Source organism: Hyperolius riggenbachi, chromosome 5 (genome assembly GCF_040937935.1).
Source record: "Hyperolius riggenbachi isolate aHypRig1 chromosome 5, aHypRig1.pri, whole genome shotgun sequence".
NCBI lineage: Eukaryota > Metazoa > Chordata > Amphibia > Anura > Hyperoliidae > Hyperolius > Hyperolius riggenbachi.
This window is the reverse complement of record NC_090650.1, coordinates 94,361,794-94,381,245: the sequence shown is the minus strand read 5'-3', so window position 1 is coordinate 94,381,245 and position 19,452 is coordinate 94,361,794. Positions and strand designations below refer to the sequence as shown.

Below are 19,452 nucleotides of genomic sequence, written 5' to 3'. Positions count from 1 at the left end.
AAAACACAGCTGGAGGCATTAATTGAGCCCCTGTCTTAAAGTATTTTCCTGTAACAACCTATAAATCAAGATTTCTCACCTGTAACAATTAAGCTGACCAGTCAATTAGCACTTGATTTAGTGCACGGTCAATATTAACCACCTTACGAATTTCTCCGTCCCTTATTCCATCCTTTAACCCCCAGGGATGGAGAAATCCGTACTTTCCGTGCTCCCGCCAGTAAACACGCCGCAATGATCCGCTGCTTATCCGATAAGCAGTGCGAGCATTGTGTGAAAAAAAAAAAAAAAAAAAAAAAAAAAAAAAACTCCCAGCCTCCTACTACTTCCTGCAAACGTCCAGAAGGACGCTTGCAGGTTGTATTAAACAAAAAGTTACTGTTGCCATCTTGTGGCCAAATAGTAAATTACACCCTAAAGGATTTTTTACATAGAAATAAATTAGTGTTACACAAAAAACACCTTACCTCCCACACCCCCATTTTTTTTGTAATTAAAAAAAAATTAATTAAAAAAAATACATAAATAGTTACCTTGGGGACTGAACTTTTTAAATATTTATGTCAAGAGGGTATAACACTGTTCCTTTATAAACTATGGGCTTGTAATTAAGGATGGAAATACATATATCCAGGCCCATCGCCTCTAGTTAGGACATTAAATTATTAGGAAAAGGGAGGTGCTGAAGGGTGTGTGGCTAGAAAACAGCAATGTGTATGTGTTTGTCAGCATGCACACAGCTTATGTTGGTGTATGCGCATGGTGCACATGGACACAATGTTAGCTCCCTTGTGCGATTGGTAAGATGCACCATCTTTCCCAGGAGAGGAAGTTAGGATGTGTGCTCCTAATCCATTGATAGGTTTGATGCAATGAATGTGTTGGCATGTATGCACTATGCATGTTACAGGGCCAGAGTTAGGACACCTATGTTTACCTGGGTACTTCTGCGCAGTATAGGTGACTAAGCATAAGAATGCATTCTTCTGTGAACTAAAACCCTGGCTTTTAATTTAGCTGTAGGGATAACAGTTGTGCCTGGATGAGTGAATCTGTGAATGCATTTGTTTGAACATTTGCATGTGAGTGTGCAAAGGGTTAATAGATTTTTGTAATTAAGGATGGACGCAAAACTGAAAAAAAATGCACCTTTATTTCCAATTAAAATATTGGCGCCAAACATTGTGATAGGGACATAAATTAAACGGTTTTATAACCGGGACAAATAGGCAAATACATTTAATTGGTTTTAATTACAGTAGCATGCATTATTTAAAAACTATAAAGGCCAAAAACTGAAAAATAATAATTCCCACATTTTTTCCTATTTTCCCATTAAAACACATTTAGAATAAAATTCTTGGCATAATGTCCCACCTAAAGAAAGCCTAATTGGTGGCGAAAAAAAAAGATATAGTTCATTTCATTGTGATAAGTAATGATAAAGTTATAGACGAATGAATGGAAGGAGCGCTGAAAGGTGAAAATTGCCCTGGTCGTCAAGGGGTAAAACCCTTCAGTTGGGAAGTGGTTAAAGGACAACTGTAGGGGAAAAAAAAAAAAAAAAAAAAAAAAAAAAAAAACACAAACAAACACGACATCTGTGGGGTACCATTAGAAGCCCCAGGTAAGTTCCCCTACAATACTCCTTTAACCACTTGATGACTGAGCGTTTCTCCCCCCCCCCCCCCCCCCCCCCTTGTAGACCAGAGCAATTTTCACCTGTCAGCGCTCCTCCCTTTTTCACCAATAACTTAATTACTACTAATCACAGCGGAATGATCTACATCTTGTTTTTCCCGCCACCAATTAGGCTTTCTTTGGGAGGTACAGTATGCCAAGAATTATTTCATCCTAAATGCATTTTAACAATAAAAAAAAAAAAATTGAAAAAAATGCATCATTTCAGTTTTTGGCCATTAGTGTTAAAGTAAAACATTCTACTGTGGATATAAGCCACGCATTTGTCCCGTTATTGCAACATTTACATTTTTTTCCCCTAGTACAACATATGGCGCCAATATTTTATTTGGAAATAAAGGTGCATTTTTGCATTCATCACTAATTACAAGCCCATAGACTAAACATTTATAGTAATACCGCCTTGACATACATTTTTAAAAAGTTCAGCCCGTAAGGTAACTACTTTTTTTTTATATGTGCATTTTTCCCCCCTTTACAAATAAAAAAAAAAGTTTGGGTACCATGGAAGGAAAATTATAACAGTCAGTGTGGGGATTTTTATTAAACGAAATTTTTTTGGTGCATTATACTATTTGGCCACAAGATGTCCTTAGTCATTTCCGATTTACGTACGCAAGCATGTGAAAATCGGAAGTAGTGCTTAGCAGTGCAACAGGAAGATACAATGATTGCCGGCGGTGCATAGCGTCTGACTATGCGCGGCTTACCCGACAAGATGGACGTCACCGCGTGGAGGCCGACACCAGACAGGTAATGTATAAATGCACTACATTACATTTATACATTTTGGGGCAGCAGCGGGGTGGACACGGCGGCTCAGCCGATTCCATGCTGAAATCGGACGGGAATCGGCCTGTAGTGTATGGGCAGATTCGATTAGAGATAAAATTTGTCTCTTTGTCTAATCTGCTCATACTCATTCCAATGTTTGGGCACCTTTAGTGTCAAAGTAGCTTCAGGTAAACAAGACAAAGTTGCTTTGGGTTCCCAATTACCTAAGCTATGCATCCATGCCTATTGTTGGCGCTTCAGCAATGCAAACACCACCACCCTTGAAATTTGCCATCCTCTATCCTGTGCTCAGAGATTAGGGGTGTGTAGCTAGAGCGGATGGGGAGGACCACCCCACAGAACAAAAAGGCTGCTTCCTGCTGAGCACAGAAGCATCTACAGTAAATGGAGACTAAGCAGCTAGAAGGTTCACAACAACAACAGGCCAAGGTCCATAGCGGAGAGCTGAGAATTGCGCATCTCCAGTGGATGCTCATTCAAAGCAAAATTTCAATTAAAAAAAACAAAACAAAAAAAAACAAACGAACACCAAACAGGACAGCCAAAAATGGCTATATCACATTATGCCTAACACTAACACAAGACACCACAAAAGATTATATTTGCTGCATGATCTCTTAGCAAGACTTGTAATTGTAGACGGATAGCTGATCTCTCCACAAACCCATCATTGTAGTTGGTATTACAGTACAGAATTTTCAAGTTTGATTCTCAGCCAAGACACCGAGTGTAGATGTGCTCCCATATCTGCAAGTTTACTCCACATTCCAAGACTCCTTGGTTAGTTTACTCTCTTTCCTCTAAGAGTTGCATACACATCAGGGGTCTAGTCCTGGGAAAAGATGTGAGTGGACTCACCCGAACACCCTCACCAAAAATGGGTGGGGTCAAGCACATTGTGGGCATGGACATGGATGGGGCCAAATATACATGACCTTAACAGAGATGTAAAAGGTCTGCCGGGGAAGTTTGAGCTCTGCTGTAGTGTATCCCCCATGTAATCTGACAGCATTTCACCAAAAAGACACATAATCTGGTAGAAGTTTCTCCAAAATACAGATAAGAGAGCAGTAATTCCCCCAAAATAGACAATGTGGCAGCAGCAGTTCCCCCAACATACACAATCTGGAAGCAGTTCCCCAAAATACGCGAAACCTGGCAGCGGATCACCCAAAATACATGTAATCTGGCAGCAGTGGTCCCCAAACATACACAATCTGGCACCAGTTCCCCAAAATACATGTAATCTGGCAGCAGCCATTCCCTTAACATACATGTAATCTGGCAGCTGTTCCCCAAAATACACTTAATCTGTTAACAGCAGTTCCTCAAAAATACAGATAATCTGACAGCAGTTCCCCCAAAATAGGTACCGCCAGCATAGGTAGCCAGGTCTATAGGTGTCCCCAGTATAAGTAGCTATGAGTGTAGTTGTCCCTAGAATAGGTAGCCAAGTGTAAAGATGTCCTTAGTATATGTAGCTAGATGTATTGGTGTCCCCAGTATATGTAGCCAGGTCTATAGGTGCCCCCAGAATAAGTAGCCAGATGTCCCCACAAGGAGGGGAGGCAGCGCAGAGAAGAGGGATTGGTGGGCACAGTGGGGGAACGTCTCCTCCCCCCGCAGGGCTCCCCCTTCCTCCCTCTCCAGAACTAAAGTTTGCAGGTGGCTTGCAGCAGCACCACTTACCTCCTTCACTGGGTAAGTAGCATTGTCCGGTTCATTTGAGCCAGTTCTTTCCTGAGAGTTGATCCACTGAATCAGTTCAGTGGATGAGACGGATCACTCAACTCAAAGGAAAGAACCGGCTCAAATGAACAAGACATTACTACTTACCCAGCGCTTGGAACGAGATGGAGGTAAGTTCTGACTCCCGCCCGCAAATTTTAGTTCGGGGGGGGGGGGGGGGGGGAAGAGAGAGTGAGGAAGGGGGAGCCCCAAGGTGAGGGAAGGGGGAGGGAAACATCCCCCCTTCCCTGCTGTGCTCACCGATCCCTCTTCTCTCGCTCTCTCCCTTCACACATGCTAGGGTGGGCGTCATCCACCTTCTGAAAATAGCAGGTGGACGACGTCCACCCGCGTCCACGCCCCACTCGACCCCTGATGCACATCCAATTTTCATTAGCCATTTTTACCACTTCCACACGAGGGCCAACAGATTTAACACACTAGGAACAGTGTGTAGGTAATCATACTAAAATTGGATGTGCATATGCCCCCTAAAAGCAGTTTAAAACTGACAAAATTTTCAACAAAAATGTTTTTTCCTACTTTTTATAACCCATACAATTATCATATTTGCTTTTGTGCACAAGTATTATTCATTTAGACATAACGGCCAAAGTTCAGTTAATTTGTAAAGCTGCTGGTGCATTTTATTCATAACTGTTGTGAATGCTGCCAGCAGTGACTTCTGACCTGTGTTTCACCCCAGGACTCATCAGCTGAAGTCCTGCACAGCCAGAGAATGTTTACATAAATGTATCAAGTAAAGAATGTATACACAAGATAAGCTTAACAGCAGTTCGGATGCAGGTTTGAATGCGGTTTTACAAAAAAAAAAAAAAAAAGTTTGATCAAATCAAGATAAGATTCAGAAAGCACTATCACAATCGTTAGCGATTTGTGATAGCATTTTGCGAGTTCGGGAGCAATTTCCATGCTCCTATACAATTCATTAGAATGGAAACACTCCAAAAATGCTGCATGTCCTGCGATTGCAAGTGGAATTTGTCCCATCTATTTACAGCAGCAGAGCGTTGAGGGTAATAGCTAGTAATGGAAAGCACTCTAAATGGGGGGGGGGGGGGGGGGGGGGAGGAATTGAGCTCTGGGGCCAACCTCAATGTCTAGTGGCCACCTCTCCCCTCCCCCATACAGTTCCCTGGTGTATAGTGCCCCCCCCCCCCCTATACGGTTCCCTGGTGTATAGTGGTCCTCCCTATACAGTTCCCTGGTGTCTAGTGGCCCCCCTCCCTCTCCTATACAAGTTCCTGGTTCCTAGTGCTTTTCCCCTCCCCATATTTCCCAGTGGTGATCTAGGGCTTACTCTCCAATATACCTTCTCTGGTGGTCCTAAGTGGGCCAAACATAATACACAGTGGGGAATCCACCTGACACACACTAACAATTTTTCACTAGAAATTGGACCATTAGAGTCCACCTTTAGGCAGAGGTAGATTAAATGGCCACGCCCACCCTCCAATAACTAAAGCAGGGGTCTCAAACTTAATTTACCTGGGGGCCGCAGGAGGCAAAGTCAGGATGAGGCTGGGCCGCATAAGGAATTTCACAATCGCAGCGCATCGCCGTCTCTGCCCGCCCCTCTCACTCTTCCTTCACAGAGAGGGGCAGGGAGAGGCAGCGATCCGTGCGCAATTGATGTCAGGAGGGGCAGAGCTGAAAGCTCTGCCCCTTCCAGGAAATGCTGGAGGATTGCCCCCCAGGCGATTTGGGGTCTCTGCAGCCCTCGTTTAGCGGTGGGGATGCAGCGGATTACTTGGGAGCACTGAAGCAAACTATAAGGAAGCTTTTGCCAGCGAGGGCCACAAAATATTGTATCGAGGGCCGCAAATGGCCCACAAGTTTGAGACCCCTGAACTAAAGCCTGGCAAACACTTCTAATTTCAATTGTCCATTTTTTAAACACTTCTGTGTAGTATGAGGACCAACAGGTATGTAAACTCTCATACTTACATGAAAGTGGTAAAACTGGCCAATCAAAATTTGAGGTTAATTCACCCTATGACAGGAATAACTGGCTATCAGCTCAATGAGCCCATCCTAAGTTACTCATGAGTTCTTCAAGAGAAGAACTACACAAGTGTTAAACATTTGCATAAAAAACAGGCACACCTGTAGAAGGGAGCAAGTTTTCTTTTAAAACCATGCAATATCTAAAACAAAGATTAACACTTGAGGTTGCAGCATTACAGCAGCCCTGGTTGTGATACAAATCACTGCTCCAGTCAGCCACACTGCCCAATAAAGTTTTATTTTCCTTGCAACCCTACAAGCCACCAGAAGCCATAAACATAACTACACAGCTCCCAAAGCACTTACGTTTGGCTGCCTGGACAGAGTATATGAGACAGAGAGCAATCAGCAGCAGGCAGCCTCCCAACCCAGCAGCCTTCATCCTGGAAGTGATCAGTGCAATGCTCTCTGCTCCCATTACAGCAGTATTTAAACTGAGCTCCACAAGTCACAGCTGCAAGTAATAGCTGTCAGCCTCTGCTGGTCCCGCCTCCTTTGTTTAAGAACAGCCTGCAGGCCCATCATATGATGTGATAGTCAAGACAAATAACATTTATATCACTCTTTTCTCCTGGCGGACTCAAAGGGCTCTATTCTCAAAGAGCCCAAATCACCGCAAAATATTACCGCAAAATTACCGCCAGTGGTAAACCCCGCATTTTTTCCACATTCACTAATATTTTCTGCATGTTTTCCGCACGCGGGAAAAAAGATGCAGTAACAGCCATTATTCATGCGGAAATCATGCGGTAAAAAGGTCGCATGAAAAAGTGTTAAAAAAAAAAGTTAAAGTCCAGCAAGCACAGCCCATAAGCCTCCAGACTTCATTAACCACTTGATGACCCACCCTTTACCCCCCCCCTTAAGGACCAGCGCTGTTTTGAGTGATCTGTGCTGGGTGGGCTCTGCAGAGAGATCAGATTGCCCCCCTTTTTTCCCCCCTATGGGGATGATGTGCAGGGGGGGTCTGATCTCTCCTGCCTGCCTGGGTGTTGCGGGGGGGGGGGGCACCTCAAAGCCCCCCTCCGCGGCGAAATTCCCCCCTCCCTCTCCTACCTGCTCCCCCCCCCCCCCCCGGCGATCGAGGCTGCACAGGACGCTATCCGTCCTGTGCAGCCAGTGACAGGACGTCCCCTGTCACATGCCGGCGATCCCCGGCCGCAGATTGGCCGGGGATCACCGATCTGCCTTACGGCGCTGCGCAGCAGCAGCGCCGTACAATGTAAACAAAGCGGATTATTTCCGCTTGTGTTTACATTTAGCCTTCGAGCCGCCATCGGCGGCCCGCAGGCTATTCACGGAGCCCCCCGCCGTGATTTGACAGGAAGCAGCCGCTCGCGCGAGCGGCTGCTTCCTGATTAATCAGCCTGCAGCTGGCGACGCAGTACTGCGTTGCTGGTCCTGCAGCTGCCACTTTGGTTAAAGTCAATGGGATGCGGAATATATCACCTACTTCTTGTAGGTGATAAAAAATCGGTAAATAACGACGAAATGATGCGCCTGAACATTTTTGAGAATTGATTTTTTATTACGGAAAATACCGACTTTTGCGGAAATTTTTCCGCATGAATGCCGCACTTTTACCACACTTTTTCCGCATGCGGAAAAAACATGCGGAACATTTTGAGAATGTCAGCTTGACGGTGTTTTGGTCGCAAACTTCCCGCATGTACTTTACCGCATGCGTGAAGTCTTTGAGAATAGAGCCCATTGCGCCAGAGCTGCAGCCACTAGGACGCGCTCTATAGGCAGTAGCAGTGTTAGGGAGACTTGCCTAAGGTCTCCTACTGATTATGGAATTAGGAAAGATGCTGGATTTTACGCCCCGGCTTCTGCTTTGCTGCTCATGTGCTTATGAGTCATTCTCATGAATCTCAGACTTTTACCAAGTTTCTCACATATCAGAGGTGTAAGGCCCCATTCACACTAGAGTGTTTTGCCACGATTTTTGGCAAAACGCTCAAACGCTAGTGATTTTTAAAAGCGCTAGCGTAATGAAACCCTATGGGCCGTTCTTGGGTGATTTGCGCAAATCGCCCAAAAATGGGCAAAAACGCGAAACGCGTCGCCTGCACCATTTTCAGGCGATTTCCCAGCGATCGCGTCTCAGTGCTATAGAAGCGTTAAACGCGATCGCGGCAAAATCGCCGCAGTGTTCAGTGATTTTTCTACGTGAAATTGCAGAAAAATCACTCCTTGCGTTTCTAAGTGTGAATGGGGCCTCATGATAGGCCTTCTGCAAGAGATGCAGTAATTCTCTCTGTAACACGGAATGTGTTCTGCGGGGACTACAACCCAAATATCTGAGTTTGGCACAATGTACTGGGCCTTCCATTTGTCTCATATTTACAGATGTGCACCCGCTAGGTGGCAATTCGGTCCCACTTCTCAATTCTCAGTGTACAGGTCTTCCATCCAGTAGTATTATCTGATCAGAAATCCTGGAATATTTTGAAATAAAAAGGTAAATCAAGTGTAATAAATGTAATTAGCACTGTGTAGTATCGTGCAGGTTGGTTCTTATGTGTAAAGACTGGTACACACATCCAATTTTAATTGGCCAATGACTGGACAGTTTTAGCACCTCCATACTTCATGGAGGTGGTAAAGGTGGCCATGCATCAGGCGACTTAGAGGCCGATCGACCATCCAATTCGATTATAATAATCAAATTGGATGAAAATCGGTGCCTCCAAGTGCATGCCCGACAGACAATGCGACCAAATTTGGGACGAAAATTGGTTGCATTCTCGATCGCACATGCTGCAAGATGTTGCTCAATCGGGTGTGCGACGGTAATGGCATGCAGCTTCCCGACCATCAACGAACGCAACGAAACCTCCAATGCTGTCCCCCCAAATGTAAATGTCCTCCCACCCGGTGCCCCGTTTAAAGGATACATTATCTGTCCGTGGCCTGCGCTCGTCCCTCATCTGGCTTCCGGCGTGCATTCCACTCTCCATACACGCACGCCATACACTGACGTCAGGAAGTGAAAAACCGGAATCGCTCTACAAAAGCATTTCCAAAAAAACGCCCAGCTCACAGAAATCGCCGGGAAGGGGAAAAAAGTGTCAAAAAACGCCCAACGCAAACGCAACAGCGATCGGAACGCAATGTGAACGAGGCCTCACTGGATGTAAAGGGAAAAATAGCACCAGGTACACACCAGTGATTAAAAAAAACGGTATTAAAGGATTCCAGAGCTGAAAAGAATAGGAGAAACGAAGGGAGCAGGCATGTCTGGGGAGCTGTCCTGACAACCCTCCCTCCCCCGGCAGCCTCTTCCTGGTTGCCAGAGTCGGGCTGCACTGCGCCTGCGCTGGCCTGGCTGCACGCGTCCTACACCGCGCAACCGTGGCTGGGAGAGCTCTGCGCATGACGAAATCACTGGTTTCTGTAAAAATGCCCATGTTCAATCGAGACAAATGCACAAATTATGAAGCAAAATGTTTGAGGGGAAACGTCTGCGTTTCCTGCAGACACATGTGTGATCCCTCACTCACACTGTGAAATGCAAGTGTATTCTCTAAGCGTTTAGATTGCGATTTCCAGAGCAAATTTTTTTAAATAAATGTGCATTTTTGTACATTCCTCTTAAAGTTGAATTGCTCCAAAAACTGCTACACGCGTAGCAAGATTTCGATTTTCTAAAATTTGTAATGATGCTGTGGGAACATCCTCATACAGTGACACTGCACTAGCACTTTACTGATCGCAGGGAAGCATAGCAGAAAATGCATGCGAAATTGCACGTAATTTTAGTCTATGGGACACATAAAATTGCACTGGGATGTGTTTTCAATGCAATTTCCTTCTTCCTGCATACTGTACTGCAAATCACATGCAATGTTCTCCTATGAGAAATCAAAAACGCATGCGATTTGCATTCGTTTTTGGGCCCTATATGTCCCCTCATTTTTTTGAAGTGGTGTGTGTGCCTGTGCCAAACTGTGCAGTGCCAACAGGTTTTTTTAGCTACAGTAACAAGCTTACCTCAAAATGCAAATAACAGAAACTTCCCATTTCAGATGCGTTTTAATGAGTTTGCAGTTCGCAATAAAACGCATATGTGTTTTGTATGAATTTTGCATGCTTTTTTTTCATGCGTTTTATGCAAATCACAAGGAAGTCAAGAGGAAGCGGAAATACTTCATTGAGGCCTCTTACACAGTGCGACGTTAAAGTCGCACGATAGAAAATGTTTCAGCGCAGACTAACGCACAGCAATGCTAAGTCTGTGCGACATTCACAGTGCACACTTTGCGTTTGTGTGTAACGTGTAGCGTTATTAGAAAGTGCTGCATGCTGTGCGTTATACACGTTATTAGCTGCATTAGACTGTTTGCACATGCTCAGTAATGACCTGGAAACATACTTTTCATTGCCTGTATGCTCTACTGCAGTGTTTTTCAACCAGTGTTCCGCGGCACACTAGTGTGCCGCGGAACGTTGCCTGGTGTGCCGTCCTCTTCTCCCCCTCCCGCCCGTGCCGCCGCTGTTATTAGCATAGCAGCGGCCGCTCTCCCCTCTCCGGCGCCTGTATATTCTAGCAGCGTATCTCCGGCTGCTCTGTCTGTGTGATGCGGAAGGAGGGAGGGCTCGGTTCCCATAGTAACGGCGATACATATCGCCGTTACAGGAAGCCGCTGCCCGGATGCTTCCTTCCGCATCACACAGACAGAGCAGCCGGAGATACGCTGCTAGAATATACACGCGCTGGAGAGGGGGAGAGCGGCAGCTGTTAAGATAATAACAGCGTTGGCCGTGGGGACGGGCGGGAGGCACTATACTGGCTATCCTGGGGCACTATTCTGGGGCACTATACTAGCTATACTGGGGCACTATTCTGGCTATACTGGGGCACTATACTAGCTATACTGGGGCACTATACTGGGGTACTATTCTGGCTATACTGGGGCACTATACTAGCTATACTTGGGCACTATACTGGGGCACTATACTGGCTATACTGGGGGGCTATACTGGGGCACTATACTAGCTATACTGGGGCACTATGCTGGCTATACTGGGGCACTATTCTGGCTATACTGGGGCACTATACTGGCTATACTGGGGCACTATACTGGGGGCTATACTGGGGCACTATACTAGCTATACTGGGGGGCTATACTGGGGCACTATGCTGGCTATACTGGGGCACTATTCTGGCTATACTGGGGCACTATACTAGCTATACTGGGGCACTATGCTGGCTATACTGGGGCACTATTCTGGCTATACTGGGGCACTATACTGGCTATACTGGGGCACTATACTGGGGCACTATTCTGGCTATACTGGGGCACTATACTAGCTATACTGGGGCACTATGCTGGCTATACTGGGGCACTATGCTGGCTATACTGGGCGGGTCAGGAAAATATGGCGTGGGGAAAAAATGGCGCACAGTGATAAATCTTTTAAAACGGTATTTATAGTTTTAAGGATATGCAGTAACTTTATTTAAAACGCTATTTATCGTTGGTCTGACTCCCGCCCCTCATGTCCTGCGGTGTCCCCCCGTTCCTGTCTTCTGCTTCCCCCGCCCCCCTCGCACGTCCAATTTTGTCTCCCAGTGATTTCATCTCTGCCCCGGACTGGAGTGTAATGCTACAACAGTCCTACCTAAGCAGATCTTACGAACAGCTGGTGGATGTATCTGCTCGCTGCCGCCGGAGACTTTCTGATGCACCAATCACGCTGGGGGCGCTGCTCCAGAATTGCCAATCACCGCTGCTCATTTCTCTGCTCCGTCTGCTAATTGGACCCAATGCTCCCGCCTCCGAGACCATCGCGTCCAATTAGCAGACGGAGCAGAGACATGAGCAGCGGTGATTGGCAGTTCTGGAGCAGCGCCCCCAGCGTGATTGGTGCTTTAGAAAGTCTCCAGCGGCAGCGAGCAGATACATCCACCAGCTGTTCGTAAGATCTGCTTAGGTAGGACTGTTGTAGCATTACACTCCAGTCCGGGGCAGAGATGAAATCACTGGGAGACAAAATTGGACGTGCGAGGGGGGCGGGGGAGGCAGACAGGAACCGGGGGACACCGCAGGACATGAGGGGCGGGGGTCAGACCAACGATAAATAGCGTTTTAAATAAAGTTACTGCATATCCTTAAAACTATAAATACCGTTTTAAAAGATTTATCACTGTGCGCCATTTTTTCCCCACGCCATTTTTGACTGTACGCATACTGGGGCACTATGCTGGCTATACTGGGGCACTATTCTGGCTATACTGGGGCACTATACTGGCTATACTGAGGCAACTAAACTCCCTACACTGGGGCAACTATGCTAGCTATGCAGCCGCAACTCCGCCCGTCGCCGCCCCCCCCGCGCCGTTCCCCGGAGAAAAATTTGGTCAGGCAGTGTTCCCCGGGCCGGAAAAGGTTGGGAACCACTGCTCTACTGCATGCAACGATAACGGGGCATTAAGTTTGGGGGGCGTTGCGTTGTAATTTGCGTTGCGACCAACTGTGAAAGAGGCCTAAAATGTTTTTTTTTAAACGCCTGCAAAACGCATACAAAACGCACTAAACGCAATACCTCTGCGGCACCATTGACTTTCAGTATGTGCGTTTTTTATGCGTTTTTAAAAAACATGCAGCAAAACCAGCGTTTTTAAAAACGCACATTGCAAAGCATATGCCTTTTTTTCATGAGGCCTATTGACTTGCATTATGTGAGTTTTTTGCTACGTTTTCTGCAACGCTAGCGTTTCTGTCTAGTGTGTTCCTACCTTAAAAACAACGGGATGTTTAAGCTATATAAATAATTTATTATTAGATAATTTTTTTCAGTTAATATGGAGTTTCATAGGTGATTACATAGGGGATCTTTTGGCCCCATACTTACACCACAGTTACATTCCATCCCAAGTGATAATAATCATAACAATTCCAGGATGACAGCTGGTCACCAAGTCATTTCAGACCTTGGATATTGACAGTCTAGAGCTGCCACAAGCTTGTTTTTTTGTTGTTTTTTCAGAACTTGTGAGACCCCTGAACTCTCCTCACATAGCTTAACCTTAATCTTTTCTGGGCTGTTTTTAACCTTATACTCCTCACTCCCCAAAGCCACAGTCTCTTCCTTGCTGCTTCCTCGCCCTGTCACCCTGTCACCCAGGGGCGTAGCAATAGGGGGTGCAGAGGTAGCGACCGCATCGGGGCCCTTGGGCCAGAGGGGCCCCGTAGGGCCCTCCCTGAATTGCAGTATCAGCTCTCTATTGGTCCTGTGCTCATAATAATCACTTCTATAGATACTTTGAATAGTGGTAATCATTAACAAACTGCTCACTATTCCCTTCTTGCACCTCTGACACTGTAGTTGCCATTGGCAGGTTTTGGCGCAACGTATCAATTGATATGTATGGAGATTGCTTGGGGGGCCCCATGTAAAACTTGCATCGGGGCCCACAGCTCCTAAGCTACGCCACTGCTGTCACCTCATATTCCAATCAACTGTAATTTCTTCCCTGACTGATGCCAAACCTAACCTAGAGCTGGATCATCCACAACACAAGGCAAACCTAGGCAGTTGCTAGATGTAAGAGGGGGTCACATATTGACTAGGCAGCTTTGTGGTAGTCTCTTACCCAGCATCCCTTGCTTTTGACTTTAGTCTTTACATATTTTAGGCCCTGTTTACACTAAGGGCTCTTACACAGTGGGACGTTGCGTTGCAGGGGACGTTAAGGTGGACGCTACATAGAGCCGCGTTATGTGGCTCTTGGTGCGCCGTTTTCGTTCGATAGAACCGGCAATGATTCATATGAATCATTGCTAGCAGGCAAAAACCGAGAATGATTCATATGAATCATTGCTAGCAGGCAGAGAATGATTCATATGAATCATTGCTAGCAGGCAGAGAATGATTCATATGAATCATTGCTAGCAGGAAGAGAACCGGCATTGCAGTGCAGCGAATATTAATTAGCCATGTGGCTAGGCAAAATTGCCGACTCTCCCCTCCTCCTCTCCTGCACACAAAAAACTATAAAACAACATTACTGAGCATGTGAAAAACAGTCTAACGCAGCTAAAACCACCTATAACGCAGCACTTCCTAAATATTGCTACACGTTACACACAACGCAACTTGTGCACTGTGAATGTCGCACAGACTTTGCATTGCTGTGCGTTAGTCTGCGCTAGAACATTTTCTAACGTGCAACTTTAACGTCGCACTGTACACATTTTTTTTCTTTTCCATAGCAGTGCATTGTGAAAAAGATTTCAGTTAAAATGCGTTAAGTGTGAACTGTGCCATTGGGAAACACGGGCATTACTTTGTATATCAGTTGTCCTTTCAGTTATAACTGAGAGCAACTGATTAAGTGTAAACGGGGCCTAATTCCAGTGCAGTCTGTTCCTTTTCATAGAGAGTCTGTCTTTTAAAGGGGTTCTTCCGCGAATGAGGAAAAAAATAAAAAGTGGTTTATGCATAAACTATTAAACATCCTTCTAAAATAGTGTAAAAAGATTTTTTTTTAAAATGAATGGTTTCATCAATATAACATGTATTGTAAATAGTGACGTATGAAGGACTGGGAGGCTAATCCATTTGTTAGGGGTGTTTTGTTTTTTTTACTTTTTTTTACAACCATCTTTTACAACCATAACTGCTGCCTACATAGTTTTCAGTGGTATAACCCACTTCTACCAGGAATCACGTTATAACCCTTACTGCTGAGCTCTGCTGAGCTGCTGAATATGTGTTTACATTGTTGCTAGGCAACCAGACCCTGTGCAGAGACTCATTTTGTGAAAAGAGTCATAAGCTGCAGGGAGAATCAGTTCAATCTATACCATATGATTCTTTGTCAGATTCAATTCAATTTGATTCGATTCATTGATTTGATTTGATTCAATCTGACATGTCTGATTTCTGATTCGATTCAATTTGAATTATATTGAATCGAATCATGAATCGGACATGTCAGATTGAATCAAATCATATCAATGAATCGAATCAAATTGAATCGAATCTGACAAAGAATCATATGGTCTAGTTGGGACTGATTCTCCCTGCAGCTTATGACTCTTCACAAAGGCGTCTCTGCACCTGGGGTCTGGTTGCCTAGCAACAATGTAAACACATATCCAGCAGCTCAGCGGAGCTCAGCTATTAGGGTTATAAAGGCGATTCCTGCTAGAAGTGGGTTACACCACTGAAAACTATGTAGGCAGCAGTTATGGTTGTGAAAAGAAAGTAAAAAAAAACACCCCTAACAAATGGATTAGCCTCCCAGCCCTCATCTGTCACTATTTACAATACATGTTATATTGATGAAACCATTCATTTTTTTTTTAAACAATCAACTTTTATTGAGGTGCTTGAGATAACAGACAGACCATCAAGTTGCGGCAATATACATACAAAGATACATACATTGTGATAGTCTTATACATAGACAGCCTGAGAGAGCAAGTATATCCTCATTTGTAAGTAGGGAGGGGGAGGGAAGAGAGGGGAGGAAAGGAGGGAGGTGGGGGGGTATAAGGGGGTGGGAAAATGGAGGGGGGTAAAAGGGTGGGGGAGGGGGGTAAAAGGGTGGGAGAGGGAGGGGGGAACAGGGGGAGGAAACCAATGGTATCACTTACAGAGTAAGATTAAATTCCAGATTATAACAGAGATAATGCTATTATATTAACCAATTGCCTAACCCATATTGGCGTAGTGTGAATATGGGAGGGCGACTACTGCTAAAAAGTAAACATTACTAGTCTCAAAGCTATATGGGGGATAGGTAAGTATAAAACCATTACATACTGATGGTGTCAACGTATTGCCTTGAAAAACATTATACCCGTTATCACCAAAAAGGGGTTGTTGAGAGAGATGTTGGGAGAGATGTTGGGAGAGGACTACAATTAAGGGATGGCTAAAGGTCATGTGATTGGATATGGAGATGAGCCCAGCCAAAAGCCCTGATGACTAATATGGGGTGGTGGGGGGGGGGAGAGGGCCTAGTTTTTTAGGAACCTATTGAAGGCAACTCCGTCCACACCGCCCATCTGGAGGTGAAATTGTGAGGGTTGGACTGAGCTGTCTGAGTGAGTTCGTCCATTCTCATGATATGATTGACATAAGAGATTAATTCGGGCACCTCAGGGGGGTCCCTTTAGAGCCATTTTCTTGCAATTAACTCTCTAGCTGCTATCAAGATAAATCTGAACATTGATTTATTAACTCTGGATATAGAGCCGGCAAAATGGAGAGGAGAGCGACCTCAGGGGAGAAGGGCATTGGGCTCAGGTATAAAAAATCATGAAGATCAAAGACCTTGTCCCAGAATCCCCTCAGTTTTCCGCACGCCCACCAAATATGAAAGAAGTCCCCTCTTTCAGAGTCACATCTCCAGCATCTCCCGGAGGCATTGGGTTGAAATTTGGATAGTCTAAGTGGATCTCTGTACCACCTAGTGATGAGTTTCTAATTTCTTTCCTGAAGGAGGACTGATGGGGAGGTCTTATGGGCTAGGGTGAAGACTTTGTCCCATTCCTCTGTGTCGATCTCCCTACCAAGGTCCCTGTGCCATGCCTCCATCAGCTTTTGGAGGCATTTTTCTCCAGACTCTGCGTTCAGAATGCTATAGAGTTGTGAGAGCTGGTGTTCAGGACTGGAAGCTAGAGCGCATAGATTCTCAAAGGCTGTAAGGGGCCTGTGAATGTAGCTTTTGGGTTTGAGGGATCTGTAAAAGATATTAAATTGATGGTGCAGGAACCAGCCAGGGGGGGGACTGTGATCAGTGACACTCCAGTTAGAGGGGGATTGGAGGCTATCGGATGTGATGTAGTGTCTGATCTGGGGCCATTGTTGCCTTTGTCTACCCAGTAAGGAACCCCTGCCCACCCCAGGGCCAAAGTCAGCATGATCCAAAATAGATGTAAGCGGGCTAGGGATCATGGAGATGTTATAATTCTTTCTGATCCTATCCCAGCGCTCTAGTATTGTTCTGGACCAGAATTGGAGAAGGGAATGGTGGGGTCTCTTGGGTTTGGGGGTCCAAAGTAGAGCCCTGATATCAGATGGGTCCGAGGCTGCTTCATTGGAAACCCACTGTTTTTGTGGCCTACCATGGAAGCAATCTATTATCAGTGAGAGAAGGGAGGCATCATAATATTTTTGAAAATTAGGGAGGCCCAGCCCTCCGTCCTTTTTGGGTCTAAATAATAGATTGATATTAGTCCGAGGCTTCTTTCCTTGCCATAGGAAGGAGCTAAGTTTGGACCTTAGTTGAGAGAGGAACGCCTTAGGAATGCCGATGGGAATGGCTTGTAAAACGTACAGGATCCGGGGCAGAATGTCCATTTTGATAACATTAACCCGGCCTAGCCAGGGGATGCGCAGATCCCTCCACGATTGAAGATCCTTTATAAATTTTATCAGTAAGCGGGGGGAGGTTCAGGCTAAATAGGTTAGATAATTGACGTGGAATAATAATCCCCAAATATTTTATAGAGTCTTTGACCCACCTAAAGGGGAAAGAGGACTGTAGATTTTGAATAGCAGGCTGGGGTAGAGAGATGTTGAGGATCTCCGTTTGTGATAAGTTAATTTTGAAATTACTAAGATCCCCAAATTCCCTGGCCTCCTTAAGAAAATTGGGCAAGGAAACCAAGGGATTCGTGATGTATAATAAGAGGTCATCAGCAAAAAGTGAAAGTTTAGCAGAGGAGTCCTTGTAGTCCATGCCTCTGATATCCGGATTGTCCCAGAGGGCCCTGGCAAAATGTTCCATACAGAGGATGTAGAGGAGCGGGGACAGCGGGCAGCCCTGTCTAGTACCGTTATTGATGTCGAAGGCGTCCGACAGGATCCCATTGACCCGTACCCGAGCAGAGGGATTGTGGTATAGACTCATAATCTTGTTGAGGAGGTTGGGGCCCAGACCTATCTGAGCCAAGGTCTCCCTAAGGAAGCACCAATGGATCCTGTCGAACGCCTTCTCAGCATCAACCGCCAGGATACACATTGGAACCTGGGCATCCTGAGCTCTGTGTATGAGGGAGATAGTTTTGAGAATGTTATCTCTTGCCTCCCGCTTGGGGGTGAATCCTGCCTGATCGGGATGAATTAGTGTAGTGAGGTGCTCTTTAAGCCTTTCAGCAATTATTTTGGAGAATATCTTAATGTCTATATTAATTAAGGAGATGGGGCGGTAACTACTGCATGCATTAGGATCCTTTCCGCTTTTGGGTATGACTACTATGTGAGCTTGTAGGGCCTGTCTAGGGAAGGGTTGGGAGAGAGATATGATGTTGATGGCAGATGTCATCATGGGAGCGATGTAGTTGTCAAACATCTTATAGAAAGCACCTGAGTAGCCATCTGGGCCCAGGCTCTTGCCAGGTCTAAGAGTGGCAATGCTAGAGAGGACCTCCGATTCAGAGATTTCCTTCTCCAATTCTTTGATCACATCCGAATCCAGAGTGGGGAGACCCGTTTTATCTATATAGGAACGTATTTTGGCAGTGAGGGACTCATGATCAAGAACATTCATTTTTTTAAAAAACTTTTTACACTATTTTACAAGGATGTTTAATAGTTTATGCATAAACCACTTTTTATTTTTTTCCTGATTCGTGAAAGAACCCCTTTAAGGAAAATTTCACAACCTTAGGCCCCATTCACACTAGAGCGTTTTGCCGCGATTTTGGCAAAACGCTCAAACGCTAGCGCTTTTTAAAAGCGCTAGCATAATGAAACCCTAATGGGCCCGCTCTTACTTGGGCGATTTGCGCTAATCGAGCAAATCGCCCAAAAACGCCAAACGCGTAGCCTGCACCATTTTCAGGCGATTTCAAGGCGATCGCGTTTCAGTGCTATAGAAAAGCAAAACGTGATCGCGCCAAAATCGCCGCAGTGTTCAGTGATTTTTCCGTGTGAAATCGCGGAAAAATCACTCCTGCAAAACGCCGGCAATAAAACGCAAGTGCGAATAGAGCCTTAAAGTGGTTAATTGTATTTTTTCACATTGACTTTCTCCTCTGAAAAGATGTATTTCCCCCCCTTTAGCATGTGATTGTATTATGCATTATTTATACCATTACATTGCACAGGAACACATAAGCAGAAAATATGTTTTGAAATCTGTATCATTTCTGAGGTTGTCCTCCTCATGCTGCTGTGTCTGTATCTGTACAAAACATTCTTATTTTTTGCTCAGGGCAAGGGATGGGTCTGTAA

General features: G+C 45.3%; 1 protein-coding gene across 2 annotated transcripts in view; it reads right to left on the bottom strand.

The window, feature by feature from the left end:
* LOC137519681 (protein QNR-71-like) overlaps nt 1–13,950 on the bottom strand; it is a 28,888-nt gene extending 14,938 nt beyond the window's left edge. Inside the window, exon 1 of one of the 2 annotated variants that reach the window (XM_068238650.1) lies at nt 13,856–13,950. In XM_068238650.1, coding sequence (XP_068094751.1) covers nt 13,856–13,862 — 7 coding nt within the window. In that variant the 5' untranslated portion in view covers nt 13,863–13,950. Of the gene's footprint in view, nt 1–6,558; nt 6,664–13,855 lie in introns of those variants that run through there. The other variant, XM_068238649.1, reaches the window with a different exon arrangement.
* Between the last annotated feature and the right edge of the window lie 5,502 nt (nt 13,951–19,452).